General features: G+C 37.2%; 2 protein-coding genes across 2 annotated transcripts; one reads left to right on the top strand and one right to left on the bottom strand.

Annotated features, from left to right (window-relative positions):
- Window positions 1–1,502: 1,502 nt before the first annotated feature.
- On the top strand, window positions 1,503–2,051 carry LOC122641411 (RING-box protein 1a-like). Its single transcript, XM_043834641.1, has one exon. It carries the CDS (start codon window positions 1,566–1,568, stop codon window positions 1,920–1,922), a length of 357 nt encoding a protein of 118 aa, XP_043690576.1. The 5' UTR covers window positions 1,503–1,565; the 3' UTR covers window positions 1,923–2,051.
- A 2,955-nt stretch (window positions 2,052–5,006) lies between these two features.
- Window positions 5,007–25,640, bottom strand: LOC122643743 (LRR receptor-like serine/threonine-protein kinase EFR). Its single transcript, XM_043837359.1, has 3 exons — window positions 23,950–25,640; window positions 23,207–23,859; window positions 5,007–5,424 (listed from the first exon to the last, which is right to left on the bottom strand). The coding sequence occupies exons 1-3, from the start codon at window positions 25,638–25,640 to the stop codon at window positions 5,036–5,038; spliced, it is 2,733 nt and encodes a 910-aa protein (XP_043693294.1). The 3' UTR covers window positions 5,007–5,035.
- Window positions 25,641–25,851: the final 211 nt, after the last annotated feature.

Genomic DNA, 25,851 nt, shown 5'->3' with positions numbered 1-25,851 from the left:
ATTAGGCCTATGCATCCCAAGGATTTAATAAAGGAAAGCAAGGAGAACTTCATTTAGGGCATAATAGGGTAGAAACCCTAGGTCTTTCCATTAGGATGGGATTGGGAGCTTTGAGGTTAGCCAAAGGAGTAAGATAGTTCCACCATGATCATGACCATAAGTTCACATCGATCCTTGGGTCTCAAAATAAATCCTAGACCGATTCTCTCCCATCTCCCAACCTCAAAACCCAAAATAAAGAAGGAAGAAGGCCTTAAAGACTTACCTACCTCAAAGAAGTGGTACTCACGTTGAGGCTCCAAGAAGCAAGATCTTCAAGCCCCCTATCAAGCTCCTCCACACCTCTTCTCCCTTCTCTCCTTCCTCCACGTTTTAGGTTTGGTGAGAATACTAAAGAGAAGTAAATGCCTTTAGTTCTAAATAGGCAAATGTAACTTTAGGACCCGTTTGATTGGGTAACATTAGAATAGAAACCCATTTTTAGTTCATTAAGTCAAATGGGCCTCCACCATGGTTTCAAATAGAAACGAACCCACTTAGGGATGGGTCCATTCACCATGGGATTATAAACCCATCACACACTCCGTTAAATAAGTGGGACCTACAATTGAAATATTCCTTATTCAACCATAATAGCTCGGGTGGTTCAAACCCCAACCCGTACTTTGAGGACACCGAAGGAAAGGGTAAATAAATAAAAGGGAAAATTTCACAGACACCCCCTAAAAGTATCCAATATCTCAGAAACTTACCATACTTGATCAAAATGTCACAGACATCCCCTATTTTTATGAATTTGTATCAATTTAGTCCACTCCGTTAGTCTTTGCAGTTAAGTGTCTGTAAACTCTTTTTAAATGGCAAAATTACCCTTACCACAGTGAAATCCCTATAATACCCTTAATGATGAATTAATGACTCTTTTTTTATTCCTTTTTTCTCCCCTTCTTCTTCTCCTTCTTCTCCTTCTACTGTTTCTTCCGCCGCCGCCACCACCACCACCACTGCCACCCCCTCCAGCCCTCCTTCTGCTGTTCAAGCTTTGTTCTATTCAAAACTTGAATAGATCAATTTTTCCAAAATAAGTGGTAATAGTATCCTTAAAACCGCTTCTTTGCCTTTCCTTATAATTTTAAAAGCTGCTGTTACCCAAAAAAAGACATCACAAAGAACAATCTCAGAACCACCGAACTGACGAAGAACTCATCGTATGTAGAAAAGCTCTGGTCGTCGTCACTACATGTACAAACCCTAAATCTTTCTTACGAAAACTTCAATTTTTTTGTTCGGATTTCTGATTTTTTCATCTTCACTAGGTTATATGTTCCTCTAATGTTTTCTGATTTAACTTTGTATTTCTTCATTTTTTCTTTTGATGATGTCTTCTAATCAGATCTTAAAGCTGAAACTCTCCTTCCTACCGCAAATTTAGAGAGAAAACGAGAGTGAAACCCTAACTAACTGAAGTGGTAGGGATGGGGAGAGGAAAGATCGTGATGGAGAAGCGGGGAAAATTTTTTGGTTTTTCCATCTCTCCCAGATTCTCTTTGTGTGGTGCTGCAAACATGGCGTCTCTGGACACCGATATTAACATGGTTCCCGTCAGCGAGGGTTCGAGCGGCGCCGGTCCTTCATCTTCAACGAAGAAACCTAAACGATTCGAGATGAAGAAGTGGAATGCCGTAGCCCTTTGGGCTTGGGATATTGTGGTGGATAATTGTGCAATTTGCAGGAATCATATCATGGATCTTTGTATAGAGTGTCAAGCTAATCAAGCTAGTGTGACCATTGAGGAGTGCACGGTAGCTTGGGGTGTGTGCAACCATGCGTTTCACTTCCACTATATCAGCCGATGGCTCAAGACCCGACAAGTGTGTCCCTTAGATAACAGTGAGTGGGAGTTCCAAAAGTATGGCCACTAGAGTTGGAATGGTGCTATGGGACTTAACATGTATAGCATCAGCTGATTTTGTTGCTTGAAGTGGATAACTCCGATCTACAAATTTAGGTCCCTTTTTATGTGATTATTGTAAATCCGAGAACGCCGAGAAGCAAAAAAAGATGAAAGATCGTGATACGAAGGATCGGCAATTTGACGAGCAGGTAGGTGACTTTGAGGAACTGATTACTGAAGAAGGCTAAGGAGTTAGCGATTCTAGCTCAGGGAATTCCATCCCTGTTTCAGACTTTTTTCTCCTTGCCTTGCCGCTGGTAATAGTCGCCGGAGCCGGAGCAGGAGCCACAGAGGGAAGAAGATGAAATGATATTTTTGTCCTTTTATTTAAATAACTAAGGGGTAAAATGGATATTTAGGGAAGAAGATGAAATGACAGTTTTGTCCTTTTATTTAAATAACTAAAGGGTAAAATGGATATTTCACCTTTGGGTACTAACTGTGCTTAACGTTTGGGGTGTCTGTGACATTTTGACCAAGTATGGTAAGTTTCTGAGATATTGGATACTTTTAAGGGGTGTCCATGAAATTTTTCCTAAATAAAATTAAGGGTTAGAACTTACTTTTCCCTTATCATGGTTTGTCCCCCATGACCCTGAATAATTTCCTCTACAGGCAAACCCGTACCATGGTCAATAATTTTATAGCGGGATTTGACCATCATCAAGAATAGGTCACCAGCGTACATGGCAGCGGTATCTACACGTCATGAGGGAGAAATAATAATTAATTATGATCCCGGGTGTGGTGTAACAGTTACGGTTGGGTGTCATGGCCCCTGTCATCATATCATAGAAGGTAAGAACTCCGGGCCTAAAACCTCCACGCACTCACTCCCTTGAGAAGCTCCAACCAGTCTTTTGTAACGCCTTGTGCTTTCAATTCTTGTATCCAATATTGAACAGCAAATAAGAAACTATGCTGCTCTGCTCGCTACATAGTTTTAGTATTTTTTGTTAAAAAATTAGGATCCCTGTGGCATGTCTACGGAGTATCTTATTTCATCGAAAGTGATGGAAAGAGGTTCAAATGGGAGAAACATTCCCCGCTGTTTGTTTTGATTGGTTTGGATGAAGTCTCACATTCTATATTTTGAGTTCCCTCTCTCTGCTTTCTGCTTGTATTATTACAAAACTCAATAAGTTAGGACCAAGAAATAAAGTGTAAGTTGCAACTCACAGCACTTACGGCTTAGGATCCACACGATTACTTACGTCAAGTTGGTTCACAAATTAACGCTGCTTTCTCACGGCAGATTTGGATCAGAATCAGATCAACCAGAGACTGATTTTTAAATTCTTTAGATTGCGTGTTTTCTTCACCATAACTTTAATTTTTCTCTTCCAAACTTCCCATTGGAGACCCCAAGGGATTTTGTAAGTGTAAAGGAGCACTGGTGGGAACATAGGTAGAGAATTTTGGGATATGATACAAGGTTTGATGTGGTGGATTAGGAATCGATTGCAATTTTGACTCTTTTAAGTCACACAACACAAGTAGCAGTGCCTTCTCCACCTCAGTCATTGACCAATCAAGTTTATTTATTTAAAATCTATGGGCCTTAATTTTCTAGTTTCAAGAGTTGAATAATTTCAAACGATACTGACTATCTTTGTGGAACTTAGTGCTCCACTCCTATATCGTATTGAGTCATTCAAACCAAAAGGCTAGAGTTTGACCACCTATCCAACATTTTCACATCTTCCTGTCCTTTGGACCCTAATTTTGTTGAGTGTCTTTTTAATATATAGGTTCATTGATCCTTCTCTATTAATGCTTTTTTGAACATGTCATCTATACCTAACCATGATGAAATTAAACATGCAACTTTCTCTATTGGAGTAGGACCTGATGTTTTCCAGGCCTGCTTTTACTACAAGTTCGATCTAGGACATTATTGGCTAGCTCAGATTTCTGTAATTATGTTTAGGATTTCTTTTCATCTCTCGGGTGCAATCATACTCTCATTTGCTTGATTCCTAAAAAATATGTTGCATCCTGAGTATCTTACTTTAGGCCTATAAATCTATGTAATGTTATTTATAAGATCATTCTCAAGTTACTGGCTAAAACTGCCTCAAAGGCCTTCTGGCTTGCCTCTTTTTATTTCTCCTTTCCAGGCTGCCTTTGTTCCTAACAGATAAATAGCGGATAATATTATCTTAGCCATTTTGCCCATATCTCAATAATGATAATGAAAGCTTTTCGAAGCATAACTGGCATGCAGAAGAGATCGATGATCTCAAAACCCAGATTTCCCACAACTCACCCATTTAACCCCATATATGAATGATCTGTTAAATTAAAAAACAAAAAAAAAAAACAAAAAAAAACACCAAAATTAAAGAATCCCCTACTGGTTTACAAACCACATTTCCATTATATTGAAGCTCAATTTGATAGAAGCTCCGGCCCTCTCCCCCACATATGCTTGGGTAGCTTCGGTTGTGGGAGGAGGGGAGTGAGAAGATAAGTTCCTAGCTACCAAAATTAATGAAGCAATTTTAGCTACAATATTATTTTTTCTTCTATAATAGTATGTCTTCCATGCCAGCTGGGTCCAAGAACTTCAAATTGTGAGAGAGTAGGTGCCATAACATGTACAGCTCCATGAAGCTTGGGGATTTCATTCCATTGTTACTTTCTCCGAACCATTAATTACTGGCCTTCATTCATGTTCGAGTATTGTCTTCTGCTGCATTAAAAAATTCACTGATTATCTCTATGAAGGATTAAATCAATCAGAAAGAGGAAGGGGGCAGAAAGACGACGGATGGATGGATGGGGATGATGAAACAAAGAGATTGATAGAGAGGGCAAAGAGAGGAAGATAAACGTACAGGAGAAAGTCACGGTATTGGCCATGACTTGCCCGACCCCAATCGGTATCCATATCGGTATCAATTCCATTTTTTTTTTAGATCAACCTACTTCTTCTGCATGATCTAGAATTTTCTTTTCCCCAGTTTTTTATGAGCATTAATTAAGCGGCAAAGACAATATAGTAAATACAAAGATAATAAATTCAGAATCACCTTCCAATTAGGCATAGTTGCTCTGATTGTTTGATAGATTCTTGCTTCAAGAAAATTTCCCTTTGATTAAATGTAATCTCCTCACAACATCATTCATGCGCATACGTTCTCTTGGGGATTCCATGGAGCATTGGACTGCAATTTCAATTATTGACGTTATGCAATCTTGCAATTGATCTGTCCTATGACTAGGACCTTCCATCCTATTGGTAACAACCTCTTCAATTTCTTCAGTTTGTTCTTCCCTGGATAGGAATGTTGGATCTAAAATTTGCATCACATGTGCGGGTAAAGCTGCTTTTGCAAAGTTATGGAGATTTAAGTCATCCATAAACATCTGATTTGTTGGCCTTTTTCCTGTGAATATCTCCAACAAAAGGATCCCATAGCTAAACACATCCCCTTGTATAGTTGCCCTTCCACCCATTCCATATTCTAAAATTTAGAAACTTCACATTAGTATAACAATAAGAGATTTGCATTTTTTTTCTTATACAATAGAAATTACGGTCTAAGATATGAAAACTGTGAACATGTTATTCTAAATTAGCAAGTTACATTGTCATTTCTTCAATTTGAAAATCGTGATTATTTTGATAATGTTAAGAAGAATCCAATCCAAATTCGGTCAAATTAGATACCAGGATCCAATGTGTTCGTAGTATAATGAATTCCTAATTGAAATGAACATGAATAAAAAACCATAATAATATAATAACATGAATAAAACCACGATCCACTCTAATTAAGATAGAAAAGTGTGTTTATATACTCAATCAACTAATAAGAACAAGATATGAATATCAAATACTAGTTGGATTGAAGTATTAACCTAATAAACATGATCTTTAGATCTGGACCATTTTTCTAAACCATTATTTGGGTCATGTTTAATAGCCTACATAAAGATTATGATTAGAATAGATAGAAAAAATGGAATACAAATTTAATGTATTGATTGATAACTTAAAATCAAATTGTATTGTTTATTTGTTACCTGGAGCAGCATAGCCAATAGATCCTTTTATCCCAATGGTGCTAGTTTGAGTCTCAGATGAATTGTCATCAGGTTCCAAAAGTAGCCTCGCCAAACCAAAATCACTAACATGTGCTATCATATCTATGTCAAGTAGAACATTGCTTGGCTTCAAGTCACAATGAACAATTGGCGCATGACAATTATAATGAAGGTAATCCAAAGCAGAAGCCACATCAATTGCGATGTTTAATCTTTGAAGAAAGTTTAAATTTCTTGAATGATTATGTGCCTCCATTGACAAGTGCAACTAATCATCTAGACTCCCATTGGGCATGAACTCATAAACAAGGGCTTTGAAATCTTTTCCTTTTGAATCAATACTTGAACAAGAAGTTAAAATCTTGACAAGATTTCAATGCCGAATGTTTCTTAATGCTCTGCATTCAGCCATAAAACTCTTGTAGACTCTTGGAATTTGAAGGTTGAGTACCTTGACTGCAACAATTGTTTCATCTTGGTCGATAATACCTTTGTATACAGAGCCAAAACTACCGGAACCTATGAAATTAGCTGAAGAAAATCCTCCAGTAGCTTGGAAGAGATCTTTGTAAGAAAGTTTTAAGAAACGGTCACCGATTAATGGGGTGGATGGAGGTTTACTTTTTGATCTTCTTCTCCAATAGAGAATATGAAAGGAAGATATCAAAATAAAACCAAGAACCACACCGATTATCTCCAAAACTATTCTAAGAGCATTGGACTTTTCTCGTTTCGTAGATCCATGGTTTGTACATGCAGGCAGATGTAACTCCACAATTCCACCACAAAGCTTACCATTTCCATTCACGAAAATTGCACTTGCATTTTCGAAGGTTCCTTTTGTTGGTACCTCCCCTTCAAGATTATTGAAGGATAAATTCAAACTCTGCAGTGCTGAAAGCTTTTCTAGATCTTGCGGGATTTGCCCTGAAAAGTTGTTGTGTGAGAGATTTAAATCTTGAAGCCCCTTCAAACGAGTTAGAGATTGAGGAATGGTTCCTTCAAAGAAATTATCCCCCATATAAAGATATTCCAAACTATTGCAATCACCAATGGAGGAGGGTATTTCTCCAGACAATCTGTTTTTGGAGATATCTATTGTAGAGAGACTCTTCCATTTACCGATTTCAATGGGTAGGGAACCGGTCAAAGAATTAGAAGATAAATCGAGAGATATTGACAAGGATGAAATAAGGAAGAGTTGTTTAGGTATCGGGCCTTGGAGGCTATTTTTATCAATGGATAGGTCCTGTAAATGTTGAAGATTTCCAACGCTGGAAGGAATGCTTCCATTCAAGTAGTTTTCTTCTAAATGGAGTTCATACAAAAGAGTGAGATTGCCTATCGAGGAAGGTATTTGTCCTGAAAGTCTATTTCCACCCAAGAATAATCTTTGAAGCTTCGGAAGCTTCCCTATCACAGACAGAATATTACCTTCTAGAAAGTTAAGCTCCATAGACAACATGGTTAAGTTGATGAGATTCTTAATCCCAGCGGGAATGGTTCCAGATATTTGATTCCCTCCCAGAGAAAGCCATGAGAGCTGTGTTGAGATTTTGGCTTTGAAGTTGGGAATGTGACCCTTAAAACCATTATCTCTTATATCCAAAACCTCTAGATTTGTACAATTGACCAAAGAATTTACAAAATTAAAATCATCAACTTCTCCTGTTCCAAGCTGATTTGTACCAATACTGAACCATTGAAAGTTTTGAAGATTTCCTAAGTTATTAGGAATAGGTCCAGCAAAACTGTTTTTACTGAGATCAATTGTTTTGAATGTTGAAATATTGGAGATGGAATTTGGAATTCTCCCTGAGAAAAGGTTCCCTCCAATTCCTAGCGATTTGAAATTTGGAAGAGTGAGTCCTATGTCTCGTGGAAGGCTCCCATGCAGTTGGTTATATGTAAGATAAATCGTTTCAAGAGATGAGAGATTAGACAGTGAGACAGGGATCATACCAGATAACTTGTTTAGAACAAGTGATAGAAAGTATAAGTTTGCTAGCTGACCAAAGGATTTTGGAATGCTCCCATGCAGTCCATTCCCACCCAAAGAGATACTTTGGATGGAGGAAATGTTCCCAAACGAAGCTGGTATTTCTCCTGTTAAACCATTATAATTAATAGAAATTACCTCCAGCTTTGACAAAGATGTAAATAGTTCCACCGGAATTTTCCCAACAAGATTGTTATGGGAGAAGTGAATTTCTCTTAGACGAGTGCAGTTGGCCAAGCTGGTAGGAAGTTCTCCTTGGAGAGTGTTGTTTTGAAAAACAATGTACTGTAGTCGAATCAGATTTCCGATCTCTTGTGGGATTTTGCCATGGAAGCTATTGTTTCCAATGTCAAGGGAATGAAGAAAAGTGAGATTCCCTATGGAAGAAGAAATGTTACCTCCCAAGCTTTTCCCTTGTAAATCCAGGCTGATAACCCGTTGTCGATGATGATGACCACATGTGATCCCAACCCAATTGTAGAAATGGATGGAATCGTTCCAAGAACCACTACAAGAAAAGGCGTCTTTTATGGCTTTTTTTAAATGTCGTCGTAGCTTAAAAAAACGCCGCTATATGATTCAGCGTCGTTTATTACAAACACCGCACATATGTCGTCAAATGTACCACCGAAAATGTATCGCGGCATTTATGCCATATGCTCGTGTAAGTATACTTTCACCGGCGTTTGTTAACAAATGTCGCCATATATACTTTATAACGGCGTTTTTTTGAAATGTCGCTATATATTGGTAAGCGTTGGTATAATTATGATTTATTTGCGGCATATTTACATAAACGTCGGTAAAATATCCTATAGCGGCATTTCTTAAACGCCGGTAAAATATACACACTTAGCGGCATTTAGTAAAAAACGCCGCTACATATAGTATTTTTAAAAAAAAATTTATTTACCTAATCCTTTAACCTGTTCTGTTATCTTATCCTTTAACCTATTGATGTGAAGAGACTTAAGACTTCCACCCAAAAAAGAAAAAAGAAAAAAAAGAAGAACATTCATCCCTAAAAACAATGAAATAATGACAGGATCCAAAATTTGAAACTTAATTACATTTAGTCTACCTTACCCCAAAGGACACTTACAACCTATGACAAATTATTAAAATTCAAAAACAAAATAAACAATGTATGTACTTTGCTCTATGTCTTCAATCAATGAACACCTTAGACAAGGAGTGCTTTAAATCACCAAACAACTTTAGTAAACACACAAAATTTAGCAATAACTCATTGACATTAGTATTCAAATGGACGTTACCTGCAGCAATATAACCAAGTACCAATCTTTATTAGCTTGATCATGTCGAAAAAGTGTCTGGTTTGAAATCAAACTCGCAATAGGCAGTACCTGTAGCAATATAACCATGTACCAATTTTATCAGCTCATATCAGCATGAAGTATCATAGAGAACAAAGAAGAAGAATCTACAATGATCGATACATCATCTCTATGTCACTGTATAGTTCAATCATATCTTCTAATGATATTCCCAAAAGAACAAACTAAGAAAAAACTACTGTAGACACATTTTTGCTAACTTTCAATTAAGAAACATGGCCAGATTTTCAGTACATCATTTATATCCAATTTCAACCAAAGAACATGCCTAAACTACCATGAAAAAAATAATGCTAACAGTTATATCTTTAAGGTTAAAAATAGAGTTCCAAAAATACCCAAGTTTGAAAAGAGAACAAAGGAAATCCTAAACCAAATGGAGTAGGTTCCCTACTTGAGTTAGAAAAAGATAATAAAGTCAAAGACCCAAAAAACTACTACTCCCTTGGCTGAAAATGCTCGTTGTTTTTCTATTCTCCTTCTCTGACCTTCATCTCTCTTGTCTCATATAACTCTGCAACAATGTACATTGACCTAACAAGGGAAACATATAGACACATTTATTCGAAAGTGAAGAAAATAAATACAAAGCAACAATTAAAAATAAATAATGTGGAGAAGGAAGCCGTGTTTTTTACAAAATTTGTTCCATGAAACAACTTCTTCACGACTGAACTGCCATGCAAAGTTCCACCCCACACCACAACACCTATCTTTGCTTATTTCCGGAGTTTCTAGAACATTATAAAAAAATACAAAAAAAAAAAACAGCATGTATGAATCAAACAAATTTCCATGTACCCTAGAGTTGCATTGGGGAGCTAATAGCAATGGGGAGTGCAGTATACAAAATGGGAATTAGAATTAAAGGAAGAGAATTATTGAGAAAGAACCATGAACAACTCTATGCCATCAAGTGAAGTTTGCTACACGAAAAGCTACTCATTTAAAAACATCTAGACCAATTTACAAAAGAAGAAAAGACTATCCATTACCTCATCAACATCTCCATTGTCATTATAAGAATAATAAGTTAGTAGGCCAAGAGAAAAGTATGAAGTCAAATTCAGATTACCGTAGATGTTGGAGCATAGGACATCATGTTTTCATCCCCAAGAAACTACATAGATGGTGTCCAATCATTACTCTTGTAACAGGAGGTGGGGGGAGCAATCATCTATGCTGGAGATCTCAAATGGGTAGTTGAAGGTGGTGTTGGTGAGAAAGAGGAGGATTCTCAGCAGAAGTACGTAGTTATAATGCTACTGATCATCTGGGATTAAGAAGATTAAGAATATGCTACGACTGAACAGAAGAGATTGTTTGGGATTACACCATTATCAGTGCTAACTACTCCAGTCACTCTCAATGTCTAGACTGAATTTTGAAGTGAATAATTTTCCAATCATTGACTACATTAGACAGCTGGGTATAAAAAAGAAAAAAGCCCAAACAATGGACCATCCATCCAAGTGGGTCAATATGTGGCTATTAAGTACACTTTAATAGCCAATGTTAGTTAAGTGCGTTACCCAAAAAAAAGTTTAGTGCCGTCTCTTATCTAAATAGAACTGCACTGGTTTCGTTAGAGTATGTAGAACCCATGAAATCCGCCGCTGGGTATCTCCTTAGAGAGAGAAGTTGTGGCAGAACCGGTCAATGCCATACTATTGTCAACGAAACCCAACATGAAAGACTCACCAAAGCACAATAAAACTGATACCTCAGGAAGAGACAATACAATAGTGCAACACTGCAACCATCAAATTCAGAACAACAATAAAATAAAATAACCCAGGTAGTTTAAGAATGAAGAAGGTTCCCAAAGTGTACACATGTTGAGAAGCTATGAAAACCCAACATAGTAGACGAAACAACAGTTCTCAGTCAAACAAAACTGGAACAAGAGCATTCATGCTCATGCCATTCAAGCTAATATCACTACAAAAATAAATATGCACTAATGTATTCATAGTAGTAGAGGAAAATCTTAGACGATTAAATAGGAATACTAAGAGAAATACAAAATGACCACCCACAGGAAGAGATGAAAGAATACTCAGAGCAAAGAGTCGAGAAACATAGGTAGAAGAAAAGTGCCTCTTTTCTGTAATCAAGTAAATTAATAGATGTAAAATTAGCCATCATAGGTTTGAACAGATTCAGAAAACGTAGAATCATTAAAATCCATAATATCACATAAAACAACGAAAAGAGAAGGAAAAATTACCAATGCCTTTAGGAATGTAACAGTAACAAATTAACAACAAATAATTTAAAGAACATAACCTGTCAAACCAGAATCATATCCAATCCAAAATTGATTAATAACCATCTGAATCAAAACTGAAACATAAGAGAGAGAAAGAGAGAGATACCTAACCGAGCCAACATCAACATCCAAAAAGATAGAGGGGAAGGTGGGGCTATGTGCATCTTCAACGCCGGGAAGTTCAAACCACAAATCTGCAGAAGCACAATGAACATATATTGGAATGAGACAGATGCAAACCATGTTCAACATCCTATCCATTGCTATTCGTTAGGGAGATGGATAAATTTCGCACTTAGATCTGTAAAGGTAATTTAATTTGGACAATTTGTATAGATTGAAAGATTTTTTTTTTTTTTTGTATGTCGAAATCAATAAAACATCTGTTTGGAGAGGAAGAGAGAGAGAGAGGATTGTTGCTGTTGTAGATCTGAACTATAGTATTTTTTATTCATGATAGTCATCTAATACTCTCACTTGCAATCTAATAACGTTTATGCTTGTGATGTAGGATCTTTTCTTAGCTGGTCTCTCAATCTTACTATCAATACCTAATTAGTAGCAGTTATCCATGATTTTTAATGTCCACATGGTGTCTTCTCTACATGAATGTTAACTTGCTCTGAAATACACACATCATGCAACTACAATGGCTCTAGGAGAGGAAAGAAAATAATATCTTATGAGACCCTAACAAATGTATAAACCTAAGTAACAATGATTTAACACAAATAGGATGATCAAAGAGCATCAATCAATAGTCCTTTATAACTTTTTCATATTGGGCCCATGAAGCAAACAGTAATTCTTCCAGTCACTGCTACATGAAACTATCTCTTTGCAAACTCTGTTATGTGAAGTTCGACACCACACCACATGATGACTGTGGAGTATCCATGCGTGAATTGAACAAAAATTCCCTGACAGATTTGAAATTTACACAACATTTATCACAGGCATAGCATCAAACATTCTAAGTGCAGTTAGATCTCCTTTACACTTGGTTGAATATATTAGTTATTCACCCAAAAACAAAAAAAAAAGCAGCAGTCTATGATTCTTTCAATGAAATTCAACCACATGAGATCCAAATGAAAAATAGATGATAAAGATTATATATTGAAGAAATTTGTCAGATCTCATAAATAGAAACTGTTGATTGGTATGAGTTCCATTGAAAATCAAAAGCATATGTTCAATGGGCAGACACTTATCCACATATAGCCAACAAAACTCTATCCAACCTCAAAAAAGACGCAGGGAAAAAATGGATAAAAGAAGGAAAACAATAATAATTTAACGGTTCACAGACGATTACATCTCCATTAATTCAAATATAGGAGATAATACTTCCACGCATAGAAACGATAGCACACACAAAAAATGTTAAAAAAAAAAAAATTAGTTAGATAATTAGGGATGTAGAACAACACCTGATTCCAAGAAGAGATAACTGTGTATTCTTCTCTGTTCTACAATGTAAGAAGCCAATGGAGGGATGTATCTCTGAAGCCAGGGAAATGAGAGAAGGACATTCGAGAAAGGGAAAGGAACAATAGAAACAAAGGAATAAGCAGTAATTAGAAATTCATCAAACAAACAAAAATTGCAGAGAGGAAGAAAGGGATGTATGTAGCCTCAATCCTATTCGTACCAAACTTGAATCGCTTTTGCAACCCCCGCCTGATTCCTGGAGCAGCAAGAAAGGGCAGTATGTAGGAGAGAGGGTTGGGAGATGGAAGATATACACATGTTGCATGCAGTGTGTCGATGGGAGGTGTCCATTCCTAGAGGTCAGCACTGTGGATGGACGACGGTTCAGAGGTGGAGGGGAGAGAGAGGAAGGTTTGCATCTGTTGGGTGAGGGAACGCTTTTTTGTCATTAATGAGAAATTAGTAGAAGCGCATTACCTCATAGAAGCAGCAAAGGGTTGTAAATAATTTAATCCTTCTAGAGAGAGAGAGAGAGAGAGATTAACATTAAATTAAATGAAATGTTCATCTACTATTGAGCTGTAGAAGAAAATAACACCTATACATATATTACAATGAGTAAAAGCTTTCTCACATGAATACATAAATACATAATTAAATTAGAAGTTCACAAGTGCTCTTTTTCCATGTTATAAACCTAATAACAGAATAGGCTGCCAAGTTGGCAGATGATTTTCAAAATGGGCATGCAGGAAGTTCAACATTTCATGGACACAAGTTTTTAAAGCTCATTAGGTGAAGTGCCATCATTAAACAACAATAAGGAAAATAGATAATTTCCTCAACATGCTTCTATTTAGCTTAATGATCCGATCATGGTTTCTGTTAAAACTTTTATCATTTTCCGAAAAAATCAACCCATATCTAGTGGCCATTGATCTCATAGCCTTGAAGATTGCGACGAGCACCAAGAGCTATCTCTTCAGATTTGTACTCAAAGATCCCATAACCTTTTGATTTTCTCGTTTCTCTATCAATAACTAATCTGGAATAAACAAAGCAAATGAGGAACTGAAACGAGGGCCATGCAAACATTTATAACAATGTAAAATATATCCTATGGACCTAGAGGACTGCCAACTTGAAATTCATCCAGTTCATGGCAGAGTGGAAAGTCGAGCAGTTTATAGTTTCATTAGAAAGTAGAAAGTGATGCAACTGCTCATATAATATATGATGGCATACCATTGTTTTCTTACAAAAGAGAATTCGTGTCACATCAATCAAATCAATTTACATTCAACAATCAATTAGAATACTCCCTAAAGTAAGCTAAAATAGGAATTGAATACAGATGGCTAACACACAGTTTCAGGAAAGAGAACATTGATTCATTCAGTTTAGAGTTAATATCTTGTGCATAAAATCAGTACAAATAGTTTCATCAGAATATTTCTCTCATGCTTAATCATAAGGGTTCACAACAGTTTCCAAAGCAACAATCTTGAAGTTGAAGTGGGTGCCCACTATTTTGCTTGAAAGTGAACTGTTTTCTTATATATGGAGATACATGTGGTGATTGAACATAGAGGGCTTTCGGATATATATGAGTTTGTTTTAATATTGGCATAGTACCTCTACTGCACAATTGGCATTTATAACCAATCCATGCCTCCAAGTTAAATGTAAGGTCAAATCTTAACACCCCCAAAAGGAGTTTACTTCCAATATGGATATACAGAAATATTCCCTCTTTTTTTACCAAAACAAATACAGAAAAGGAAAAGGTAGTAGGGGGGACGGGAGAGAGAGATACTGTCCTGTACCATAAGATAGGTCCAACCTATATACAAATTTGTATTAGCTATTCTTTAGTCGCATCGTACGGTATGTTTCCAACAGCAATGATTCAAACGAAATCAATGGAATAGTTGAGCAAACCATCCAATTCAATCCCAGAATTTCATGCCTATCACCCGAAATTCATCACTAACAATGAAACCTAATTATATAATCAATAACTTAGACAGAGAGGGAGATGTTTATAACAAACCAAATATGTGCCCGTGCTGAGAGCTAGCCATCTTTCATAAGAAGAAAGAGAAGCCATCTTAGAAGAAGATTATTAGATCGATCTTCTTCCTCAACATTCTGCTTTTCCAAAAACTACCTTCTTTTCTTCCTTGGGCTCTCTGTCTCTCACTTCTACCTACGAAGCGGTAGATCTGCTCCCGATGATGACCAATATTCTGTCTTCTCTCTGCCCATCTCGTTTCAACTATAGATCTGCTCATGTAAACAGTCCAATAGAAAACCCCATTTCTCAACAAGCCCCTACCAAATTTATTCGGAACCCTAATGCAGAGAAGACGAAACCAAAATATTGTAGGGAAAGAGGCACCTTTGTCTTCCGACCACCAGGAGAAAAGTAACCTCAAGCAGAGAAGACAAGACAAAAATCTAGAAATCTAGAAAGGAGAGAGGCATAAACATGAGAAAAACGCAATCAACGAGCATGGTTAAAAACCCAACTCTCGATTAGGCCGATGACGCAGACTAAGAAGAAGAAGGAAACCCAGATTAAGAAGAAATCGATTGATCAGGTTGGGGCAAAAAAGAGACCCCGATTAAGAAGAAGGAAACCAAAGAATAGAGGGTAACCAAAAAGCACAAGAAAAGTAGAAGTGGGACGGTGAGAGAAGAGGGACGGTGAGAGATTGAGAGAGATTTGATGGAGAATGCAAGAGATTGAGAGAGATTTGAGGGATCGTGATAGATTGAGAGAGAAACGTGAGGGATTGTGATTTGAGAGTTTAGAGAGGATATCATTAGGGCGCGGCAAGAGGCGGCAAATGAATAGAGCTTGGAGTTTTTTCGTGAAACTCCTCATATAACGGCATTTTTTCCTAAACGCCCTAAATGAATATAGTATGATACTACGTAAACGCCCCCAACGATGTATGATACTACGGCGCTTACAAATAAACGCCGTTGTATTTTTACATACCCCGACAATTCAAAACAAATGCCCCTAAAGATGTATGCTATTGTGGCGATTACAAATAAACGCCGTTGTATCGTTACATACCCCGGCAGTTTAAACCAAACCCCCAACACTTGTAGCTGCAATTACATATAAACGCCACAATATCTACTTATTATACTTTATATACCGACGTTTGTTCATAAACGCCGTCGAATGTTCCTATATGACTGCGTTTACTAGAAAACGCCGCTAAGGCCCGTCTAAAAATGTCGTGAAAAACCCTTTTTCTTGTAGTGAACTGAGTGCTCCATACGGATCATCATAAATTTGTTTCTTCAAATCCAGCAAAGCAAATCGATCTGTCTCATTGTTGCCTACTACGATCATCATCATCATCAAAGAGCTGCTCCCAAAGAAGAGTAGGAGAATATTGAAAATTAGAAAAAACTGAAGAAGTGCAGCCATGATCAAAATCAAAATCAAAGTTTGTTACTATGTTATTGTGTTTGAGAGAATTGAAGTATCCAATTATTTAAAGGATTATTGGTAAGAAAGAAACACAGCTTGACCTTAAAAGTAAGTCCCAAGTCTTTCATCGATCTCTAAATGATTACTTATTAGACCATTATTAGTTACGGTGAGTCAGAATCGGAATAAACCTGATCTTATCCCTGTATAGTTTTCAAATAGAATCAGCCTGATCGAGCTGAATCGTTAGATTCCACTCGGACAAGACAAGGTGTCGTTTCACCAACCAAATTCAAGAAGAATTTAGGCACAAACTGTTGTTTAGTCAGAAGTCACTCAATAAATTCCACAGGGGACAAGAAAACGTGTTTCACCATAGCCTTGAAGTTCATGGACCACCACTTGACCTTACACTTACTTACCTCAAGTTCGTTTTTGTGATTCTGTTCCTCACGTCGTATATTTTTTCTTGGTAGAATGGTCTTTTGCGTGATTTTCTTTCTTTATGGAATAGGATCCACACAATTACTTACGTCAAGTTGGTTTCAAAAATTGATTCTGCTTTCTCACGTCAAATTCGTCTGAATTATTCGTTGAGTTTTCAATTTGACAATTATTTGACAAACACCTACGATGGCAGGTGAGGAAGAAGGGCAGAGGGGGATTAGGTTTTAGACAGAGTAAGTAACGAATATCAAACCAATCAGCCAGTGTGCCGTAGCTCACATGAAACGATCAAAACCGAACAGCTAATCCCCTTTATCAAGAAAGTCTACCAGAAGGCTACGTCCGTTTGTCAAGAAAATGAAAGAAACAAAGGAAGAATTGGGCTTAATTGGTACCCACCAAGTTAAGGCCCAATATCATTTAATTAATCAGGCCTCATAGGTTAGGCATGGACACGTATATATTGAGTCAATTAGTTATCGATCCGTAACTGGGGTCAAGTTAATGTGGGGACAATAAGTGTTTAAACGGACTAATTGGGGTAACCGGTCTATAAAAGTATTGTAAATTGGTTATAAACGGTCGGTCTCAATCGAGCTCTCAACAGGATATAACCAAGCAACATGAACAAGTGAATAATAATCGGTCTAATACCAAGCTGCTTAGTAACCGGTCCGTCCAATTTCAGGCTTTAACTGGTCAATTCGATCAAGCCCATCGGTGCGGGCCAGGGTTTCATGGTCTGTGCAGACTACATAATTTTATTGTGGTATTATGCATGGATATCATTTACCACTTGATATAACTTGGTTGGGGCTGGCTTTTGTGTGCAGGTAGATCGATCGTAGACCTCAATATTTTTTGCTCACTTGTCAAATTTCAATCCAAATGAATTTTGAGAAGTGATTAAAATTGGGACTACCATAAGGTTTCATGTTTGGATGGATATATAAATGCGAGGGTAAATCCATTACGCGAGAGGGTAACGCTATCTTTACTTGGATTTCAATTTCAGATTGCATTCTTAAAACAAGTATAAAAAATGAAAAAAAAAATTTCTGCACAAAACAAATCCAACCAAAGAGTGCTATTAGTGAGGCTATAAATCAGTCAAAAACTTTGAATCTACCAGATCAAACAGCCAACAAGAAGGAAATCTTGTAACCTACAAAAAAAAATTTACCGAGAAGCACATACAAGTGACAGAATTGATTAAAAAAATTAAACAAAAATAGAGCTTTCACGAGTAGAATCCATGAAACGTTTTTCATTTTCTCTCTTCATAAACCGTTTTTCTTTTCCTGGTTCGTTTTCTGTTTCTTTCCCTTTCTTCCTCCTTGGCAGTTTCGTTCGATTAGTTCTCGTTTATCCATTATTTTGTTTATATAACTTGATTGTGATCATGAAGATTTGGGTTTGGATGTAATTTTGTTGAATACAAACAATTGCAGCGACTGCGTTTAATTGTCATTTTTTATGTCAAATTTCTAAGACAAAAGTTTGGGATCTAATGTAGTTTGAATGTTCTCTGTAAGCTAGAACAAGTGACAAAAGATTGTTGAAGTAGACATCTCATCTATAGATGTCAGGTCCACTGAGATACCTGTACTTCCTAAATACTTGAATAAGGCTTTGCTTTGCAAATGGTGTTGGTCCATTATATTGAGGTAATAATCCCACATCGGCTGTTGGTGTTCCGAGCTCCAACTATTAAGCATAAGATCCACAAGAGGCCACCGCACTTTGAATCAATTGGTTTTAAGATGAAAGCTTAATATGGTATTAGAGTGGGTATGATCTTGGGCCTCTATCGATGATGGGACCAACTTCACCCAAGAAGACAGAGCCCATAAGAGGCCTGCCCGTAAGGGGGAGTATTATATATAATGCCACCTAGTCACGCAGCACATATCACCCTTGTACCGTAAATTCTGTGGTTCAAGTTCAATAAAAATAGATTGATTCCCAATTGAACCTAAAATTGTTAAAACTCCAAATAATACCGTTCATGATGTTGAGGACATGAAGAAAAGTGAGATTCCCTATGAATGGAGGTATGTTAACTCCCAAGCCCATCCCTTCTAAATCCAAGCCAATAACCCGTTGTCAATGACGATGGTCACAAGTGATCCCAAACCAGTTGCAGAAATGGATGGAATCGTTCCAAGAACTTAATGCTCCATATCGATCAACATAAATTTGTTTCTTCAACTCCAGCAAAGCAAATCGATCTGTCTCGTTTTTGTTGTTCCCTACTACTAGACTCATCATCAAAGAGCTACTGTGCTCCAAAAGAAGAAGAGAATATTGAAGACTAGAAAAAGCTGAAGTAGTGCAGCCATCATCATCAGAATCTAATTGTTTTTATTTTTTATTTATTTTTATTTATTTATTTATTTTTTGTGACGCAAATTCAGATAGCATGCAAGTAAGATAGATAGATAGATATGGGGGTGCAAGTTTGACCCTGACGGCCCGAACCTGCCCTAGCCCACCCTAAGCCCGAATAGGGCCTGGGTTGAGATACCTTGGCCCTGAGGGCGGGTTAGGGTCAGGAATTTCTGGCCCTGAGTAAGGGTCAGGGTTGAGGCCTCGGGCTGAGCCCGGCCTGTCCCAACCCGACCCTGTTGTTGTTGTTCTTCTTCTTCTTCCCAGCCTGGCTAGCCCATGCATCCCCCTTTCACAAGCCCATTCATCTCTCTTTCTCAAAGTCTCCAACCCTTGCATCTCCCTTCCGCTAGATCAGGGCCAATCAAGGTCAGCCCGGCCCACCCTGAGGGCGGGTTAGGGTTCGATTTTCCTGGCCCTGAGTCAGGGCCAGGTCAGGTCTGGGCCCAGCTAATGGGACTCAGGGTTGGGCTAGGCTTTTAAAAGGTTCGGCCCAACCCGACACTGTTGCAGCCCTAGATAGATAGATAGACAGCTACTATGCTATTATAATTTATATATTATTTTTGAAAGAGACAAGTATCCAACTATTACTTATTAGTCCAACCATTAGTTAGTTACGGTGAGTCAAGTCAGTCCATGAGATCGATCAGTGTTTATTTAAGATTGCTCAGAATCAGAACGATGCGGATAAACCTATATAGTTTTCAAATAAAATCGGCCTGATTGAGCTGAATCGGTTAGAATCAATCAGAATCGGCATCAGCGAGGGACTGGTTTTTAAATCCTTAGATTCCATGTACCGGAACAACCAAAGTGTTTGGTCAGTCAGTGAATTTAGACAAAAAGTGTTTTTCTTGGTAGAAATACTCTCTTCCATCATTTTATTCTTTAAGAGGAGGACCTACACGGTTTCTTTCTCTCTCACGTCACTTTCTTTTTCTACGGAAGAGGACCCACACAGTTACTTATGTCAAGTTGCTACTCTCTCACGTCACTTTTTTTCTTTATGGAAGAGGATCCACACGGCTACCTTATGTCAAGTTGGATAACCAATGACTACTGATCATATTAAAACCTTGAATACACTTTTTGATAATGGGATCCATGGATAACCAATTAGGGATGATCATAATAAAATTTACAAGTCATATTCAGATATAATTGAAATCCTTCCCGGTCAATGAGGACTATTAATGATGGTCTAGCCTCTACCATATGAACAAACTGAGATAAGGATCGAAATACTATCAAGAGCAACAAAACTACTTTCTTAAAAATGTGGGATGCTTAATTTTCCTTTTACGTTTATATTTTTTTCCTGGATTGTTGTACACATGAGAATAGTAAAGGCATGAGGCTCCCACCACTACAGGGTCTTTGGAAGGGAAAATATGTAAGCAGCCTAACCCCTGCTTCGCGGAGAGGCTGTTAATTTTTTGATTCAAACCTGTGACTATCAGGTTGCAATGAAATAACCTCACAGTTGCGCCGGGACTCGCCCTTTGTACACATGAGAATTGTACACTTCGAAATATGTACATGTGTTTTTTTTAATGGGAAAAAATGTCTTCAATATACCATAAAGAGAACTTGCCTATTCATAATATTGCATTAGTAACATTAAGTCACATCTCAGTTGGATGACTCATTGAATCATACATACTTAGATTGCCGAAAACCTAAGTAGAAATGAATGAGAATAAGGTTAAAGAAGTTGGATTTCAGAAAATTAGAGAAGGAAGGATAAGAAGGTTATTCTTTAGGGGGGGGGGGGGGGGAGGTAGTTGAGAAAGGAGAGGTTCCTCTGTATGGTTTCTCGAGAGAAAGCATGTTTTAGACCAAAGAATGGCAATAAATTAATGATTGGTAGTGGAGTTTGAAAAAATAAAAAACCTTGGTTTGTAAGAGTTGCATATGCCAAGACCATAGGTAGCCATTATAATCAAATGCTTGAAAAAACTGCTAAGATACATGATAACAACATTTTTCTAACAGATTCCTCTCAAAGTATCTAAATCTTAGGGAGATTATGAAGTTCCAAAAAAGATATGACCTCGGTTTCACTTGAAGCAGACCCTTTAAAGTGGCCAAGAGGCATTTGAAGGGAATGTAGCCTTAATTAGAAGATTGAAATTGGAAAGTGTTTTTCTTTTATATCCTTTGAATCCAAAGAGAGTGGCACTTTGTGGAGGAGTCTCTAACCTAATTTCAGGGCCATACTCCATTTTGAATTTTTGCTTTCATGAGCCCCCTAAAAATATTTGGAATATTGTTAGTTGTCCAAAATTGATACAACCTTGATACAGTTTTGGCTCAAGTAAGGTTGAAATTGAGTCTTAAACTCTTCAAATTTCCAAATTAATTTATATCATATGTAAATCATGATTTTAAAATGGTATCAAATTAGGCCTATCGGTCGATCCATATCAGTATTGGCTGTGACCTGCCCGACCCTGATTGGTATCGCTTCCGTTTTTCAAATCATGGTGTGATTAACCTTTTTTTTTTAACCTGAATATTATCTGGGACCCAGGGAAGCCCCTAAACTTTATTGAGAAATCAATATAAAACAGAAATACAAAGGAGGGACTTAACCCGCCTTACCTCTACCCAAAGGAACAGATCACTCTCTCACACATAGCTAAAATATAAAGCCACCCAGCATGAAAAACTACTAATTAAATTACAATCTAAAAACTTGTAAACCAGCTATGTCTTCCCTTAATATCTGACATAAAAACTGAGGAAGCTCCTGATAGGCATGGAATAAGGAGTTAACTGATGATTCACAAGCGAGATTCAAAACCATGGTGTGATTAACCCTAGATTAGTAGACTTCCATTGCATGATCTAGAACTTTCTTTTCCCCAGACTTTTATGAGCATTAAGTGGCCATGACAACACAATAAATACAAAAATAATAAATTCAAAATAGCCTTCTAATTAGCCATAGTTGCTCTGTTTGATAGATTATTGCTTCAAGGAAATTTCCCTTTGATTAAATGTAGTATCCTCACAACATCATTCATGTTCATACGCTCTCTTGGTGATTCCATGGAGCATTGGACTGCAATATCAATTATCGAAGTTAAGCAATCTTGCAATTGATCTGTCCTCTGACTAGGACCTTCATTTCTATTGGTAGCAACCTCTTCAATTTCTTCACTTTGTTCTTCCTTGGGTAGGAATGTTGGATCCAAAATTTGCATCACGTGTACAGGTAAAGCTGCTTTTGCAAAATTATGGAGATTTAAGTCATCAGTAAACATCTGATCGGTTGGCCTTTTTCCTGTGAACATCTCCAATAAAAGGATCCCATAGCTAAACAGGTCCCCTTGAATAGTTGCCCTTCCACCCAATCCGTATTCTAAAATTTAGAAACCCACGTTGTTAGTATAACAATAAGAGATTTGCATATATATATTTTGTTTCATACAATAGCAATTATGGAATGATACATGAAAATTGTGAACATATTATTCAAAAGTAGTGAGTTACATGATCATTTTTTTCAATTGGGAACCATGATTCTTTGGTAATATTAAAAAGAATCCAGTATAAATTCGATCCGATTAGATACCAGGGTCCAATATGTTCGTAGTATAGTCAATTCATAATTATAATGAATATAGATAAAACCATGATCTGAATATCCAATAATAGTTGGAGTGTAGTATTAACCTAATAAACATGATTTTAAATCTAGACCCTTTTTCTATGTCATTCTTTGGGTCATGTTTAATAGCCTACAAAAAGATTTTGATTATAAAGACAAAAACAATGGAATAAAAATTTAATGTATTGTTTGATAACTCAAAATAAAATTGTATTGTTTATTTGTTACCTGGAGCAGCATAACCAATAGATCCTTTTATCCCAATGGTACTAGTTTGGGTCTGAGATGAATTGTCCTCAGGTTCTAAAAGTAACCTCGCTAAACCAAAATCACTGACATGTGCCGTCATATCTCTGTCAAGTAGAACATTGCTTGGCTTCAAGTCACAATGAACAATTGGTGCATAACAGTTATAGTGAAGGTAATCCAAAGCAGAAGCCACATCAATTGCGATGTTTAATCTTTGAAGAAGACTTAAATTCCTTGAATGATTATGTGCCTCCACTGGAAGATGCAACCAATCATCTAGACTCCCATTGGGCATGAACTCATAAACAAAGGGTTTGAAATCTTTGCCTTTTGAATCAAGACTTGAACAAGTAGTTAAAATCTTGACAAGATTTCGATGCCGAATGTTTCTTAATGCTTTGCATTCAGCCATAAAGCTCTTGTAGACTCTTGGATGTTGAAGGTTGAGTACCTTGATTGCAACAACGGTTTCATCTTGGTCGATAATCCCTTTGTATACAGAGCCATAAGTACCGGAACCTATGAAATTAGCTGAAGAAAATCCTCCAGTAGCTTGGAAGAGATCTTTGTAAGAAAGTTTTAAGAAACGTTCACCGATTAATGGGGTGGATGGAGGTTTACTTTTTGATCTTCTTCTCCAATAGAGAATAAGAAAGGAAGAAATCAAAATAAAACCAAGAACCACACCGATTATCACCAAAACTATTCTAAGAGCATTGGACTTTTCTCGTTTCGTAGATCCATGGTTTGTACATGCAGGCAGATGTAACTCTACAATTCCACCACAAAGCCTACCATTTCCATTCACGAAAATTGCACTTGCATTTCTGAAGATTCCTTTTGTTGGTACCTCCCCTTCAAGATTATTGAAGGATAAATTCAAACTCTGAAATGCTGAAAGCTTTTCTAGATCTTTTGGGATTTGCCCTGAAAAGTTGTTGTGTGAGAGATCTAAATCTTGAAGCCCCTTCAAATGAGTTAGAGATTGAGGAATGGTTCCTTCAAAGAAATTACCCCCCATATAAAGATATTCCAAACTATTGCAATCACCAATGGAGGAGGGTATTTCTCCAGACAATCTGTTTTTGGAGATATCTACTGTAGAAAGACTTTTCAAGTTACCGATTTCAATTGGAAGGGAACCAACCAGAGAATTAGAAGACAAGTTGAGCGATAATGATAAGGAGGAAATAAGGAAGAGTTGTTTAGGTATTGGCCCTTGGAGGCTATTATTATCAATGGTAAGGTACTGTAACTGTTGACAATTTCCAATGCTTGAAGGAATGCTTCCATTCAAGCTGTTTTCTTCTAGATGGAGTTCATACAAAATAGTGAGATCGCCTATAGAGGAAGGTATCTGTCCTGAAAGTGTATTTCCATTCAAGAATAATCTTTGAAGATTTGGAAGCTTCCCTATTACAGATGGAATATTACCTTCTAGAAAGTTGAACTCCATGTCCAAGAAGGTCAAGTTGAAGAGATTCTCAATTCCAGTAGGAATGGTTCCAGATATTTGATTCTGTCCCAAAAGAAATATTGAGAGTTGTGTTGAGAGATTGGCTTTAAAGTTGGGAAGTGGACCCTTAAAACCATTATATCTTATATCCAAAAACTCTAGATTTGTACAATTGACCAAAGAATTTACAAAATCCAAATCACCAGCTTCCCCTGTTGCACATTGATTTTCACTGATACTGAACCATTGAAGGTTTTGAAGATTTCCTAAGTTGTTAGGAACAGGTCCAACAAAACTATTTACACTGAGATCAATTGTTTCGAGTGTTGAAATATTGGAGATGGAATTTGGAATTCTCCCTGAGAAAAGGTAGTTCCCTCCAATTCCTAGTGTTTTGAAATTTGGAAGAGTGAGTCCTATGTCTTGTGGAAGGCTCCCATGCAATTGGTTATCTGTAAGATATATCGTTTCAAGATATGACAGATTATATAGTGAGACAGGGATCATACCAGATAACTTGTTTAGACCAATTGCTAGAAAGTATAAGTTTGTTAGCTGACCAGAGGATTCTGGAATGCTCCCTTGCAGTCCATTCCCATTCAAAGAGATACTTCGGATGGAGGAAATGTTCCCAATAGAAGCTGGTATTTCTCCTGTTAAACTATTAAAATTAATAGAAATAACCTCCAGCTTTGACAAAGACTTCAATGATTCGATTGGAATCTTCCCGACGAGATTGTTATTGGAGAAGTAAATTCTTCTTAGACGAGTGCAGTTGGCCAAGCTGGTAGGAAATTCTCCTTTGAGAGTGTTGTTTTCAAAAACAATTAACTGTAATCGAATCAGATTACCGATCTCGTGGGGGATTTTGCCATGGAAACTATTGTTTCCAATATTGAGAAAACGAAGAAAAGTGAGATTCCCCATGGAAGGAGATATGTTACCTCCCAAGTCCATCCCTTGTAAATCCAAACTGATAACCCGTTGTCAATGACGATTGCCACAAGTGATCCCAAACCAGTTGCAGAAATAGATGGAATCGTTCCAAGAACTTAGTGCTCCATACGGATCGACATAAATTTGTTTCTTCAACTCCAACAAAGCAAATCGATCTGTCTCGTTGTTTCTTCCACTAGTGGTGACTGATTCTACTGGCCTCATCATCAAA

This window comes from Telopea speciosissima, chromosome 1 (genome assembly GCF_018873765.1).
Source record: "Telopea speciosissima isolate NSW1024214 ecotype Mountain lineage chromosome 1, Tspe_v1, whole genome shotgun sequence".
In the NCBI taxonomy this organism is placed as follows: Eukaryota; Viridiplantae; Streptophyta; class Magnoliopsida; order Proteales; family Proteaceae; genus Telopea; species Telopea speciosissima.
The sequence above is the reverse complement of the archived record's forward strand: the minus strand, read 5'-3'. Positions and strand labels throughout refer to the sequence as shown.

Excerpts from the sequence above, each read along its gene's own strand:
- LOC122643743 (XM_043837359.1), bottom strand. The coding sequence starts at position 25,640 with ATGGACTTGGGAGGTAACATATCTCCTTCCATGGGGAATCTCACTTTT. Across the intron at positions 23,860-23,949 it reads GGATCTACGAAACGAGAAAA|AAGATCAAAAAGTAAACCTC; the intron begins GTCCAATGCTCT and ends CTATTGGAGAAG. Across the intron at positions 5,425-23,206 it reads TATTGGTTATGCTGCTCCAG|AATATGGAATGGGTGGAAGG; the intron begins GTAACAAATAAA and ends TCTAAATTTTAG.
- LOC122641411 (XM_043834641.1), top strand. The coding sequence starts at position 1,566 with ATGGCGTCTCTGGACACCGATATTAACATGGTTCCCGTCAGCGAGGGT.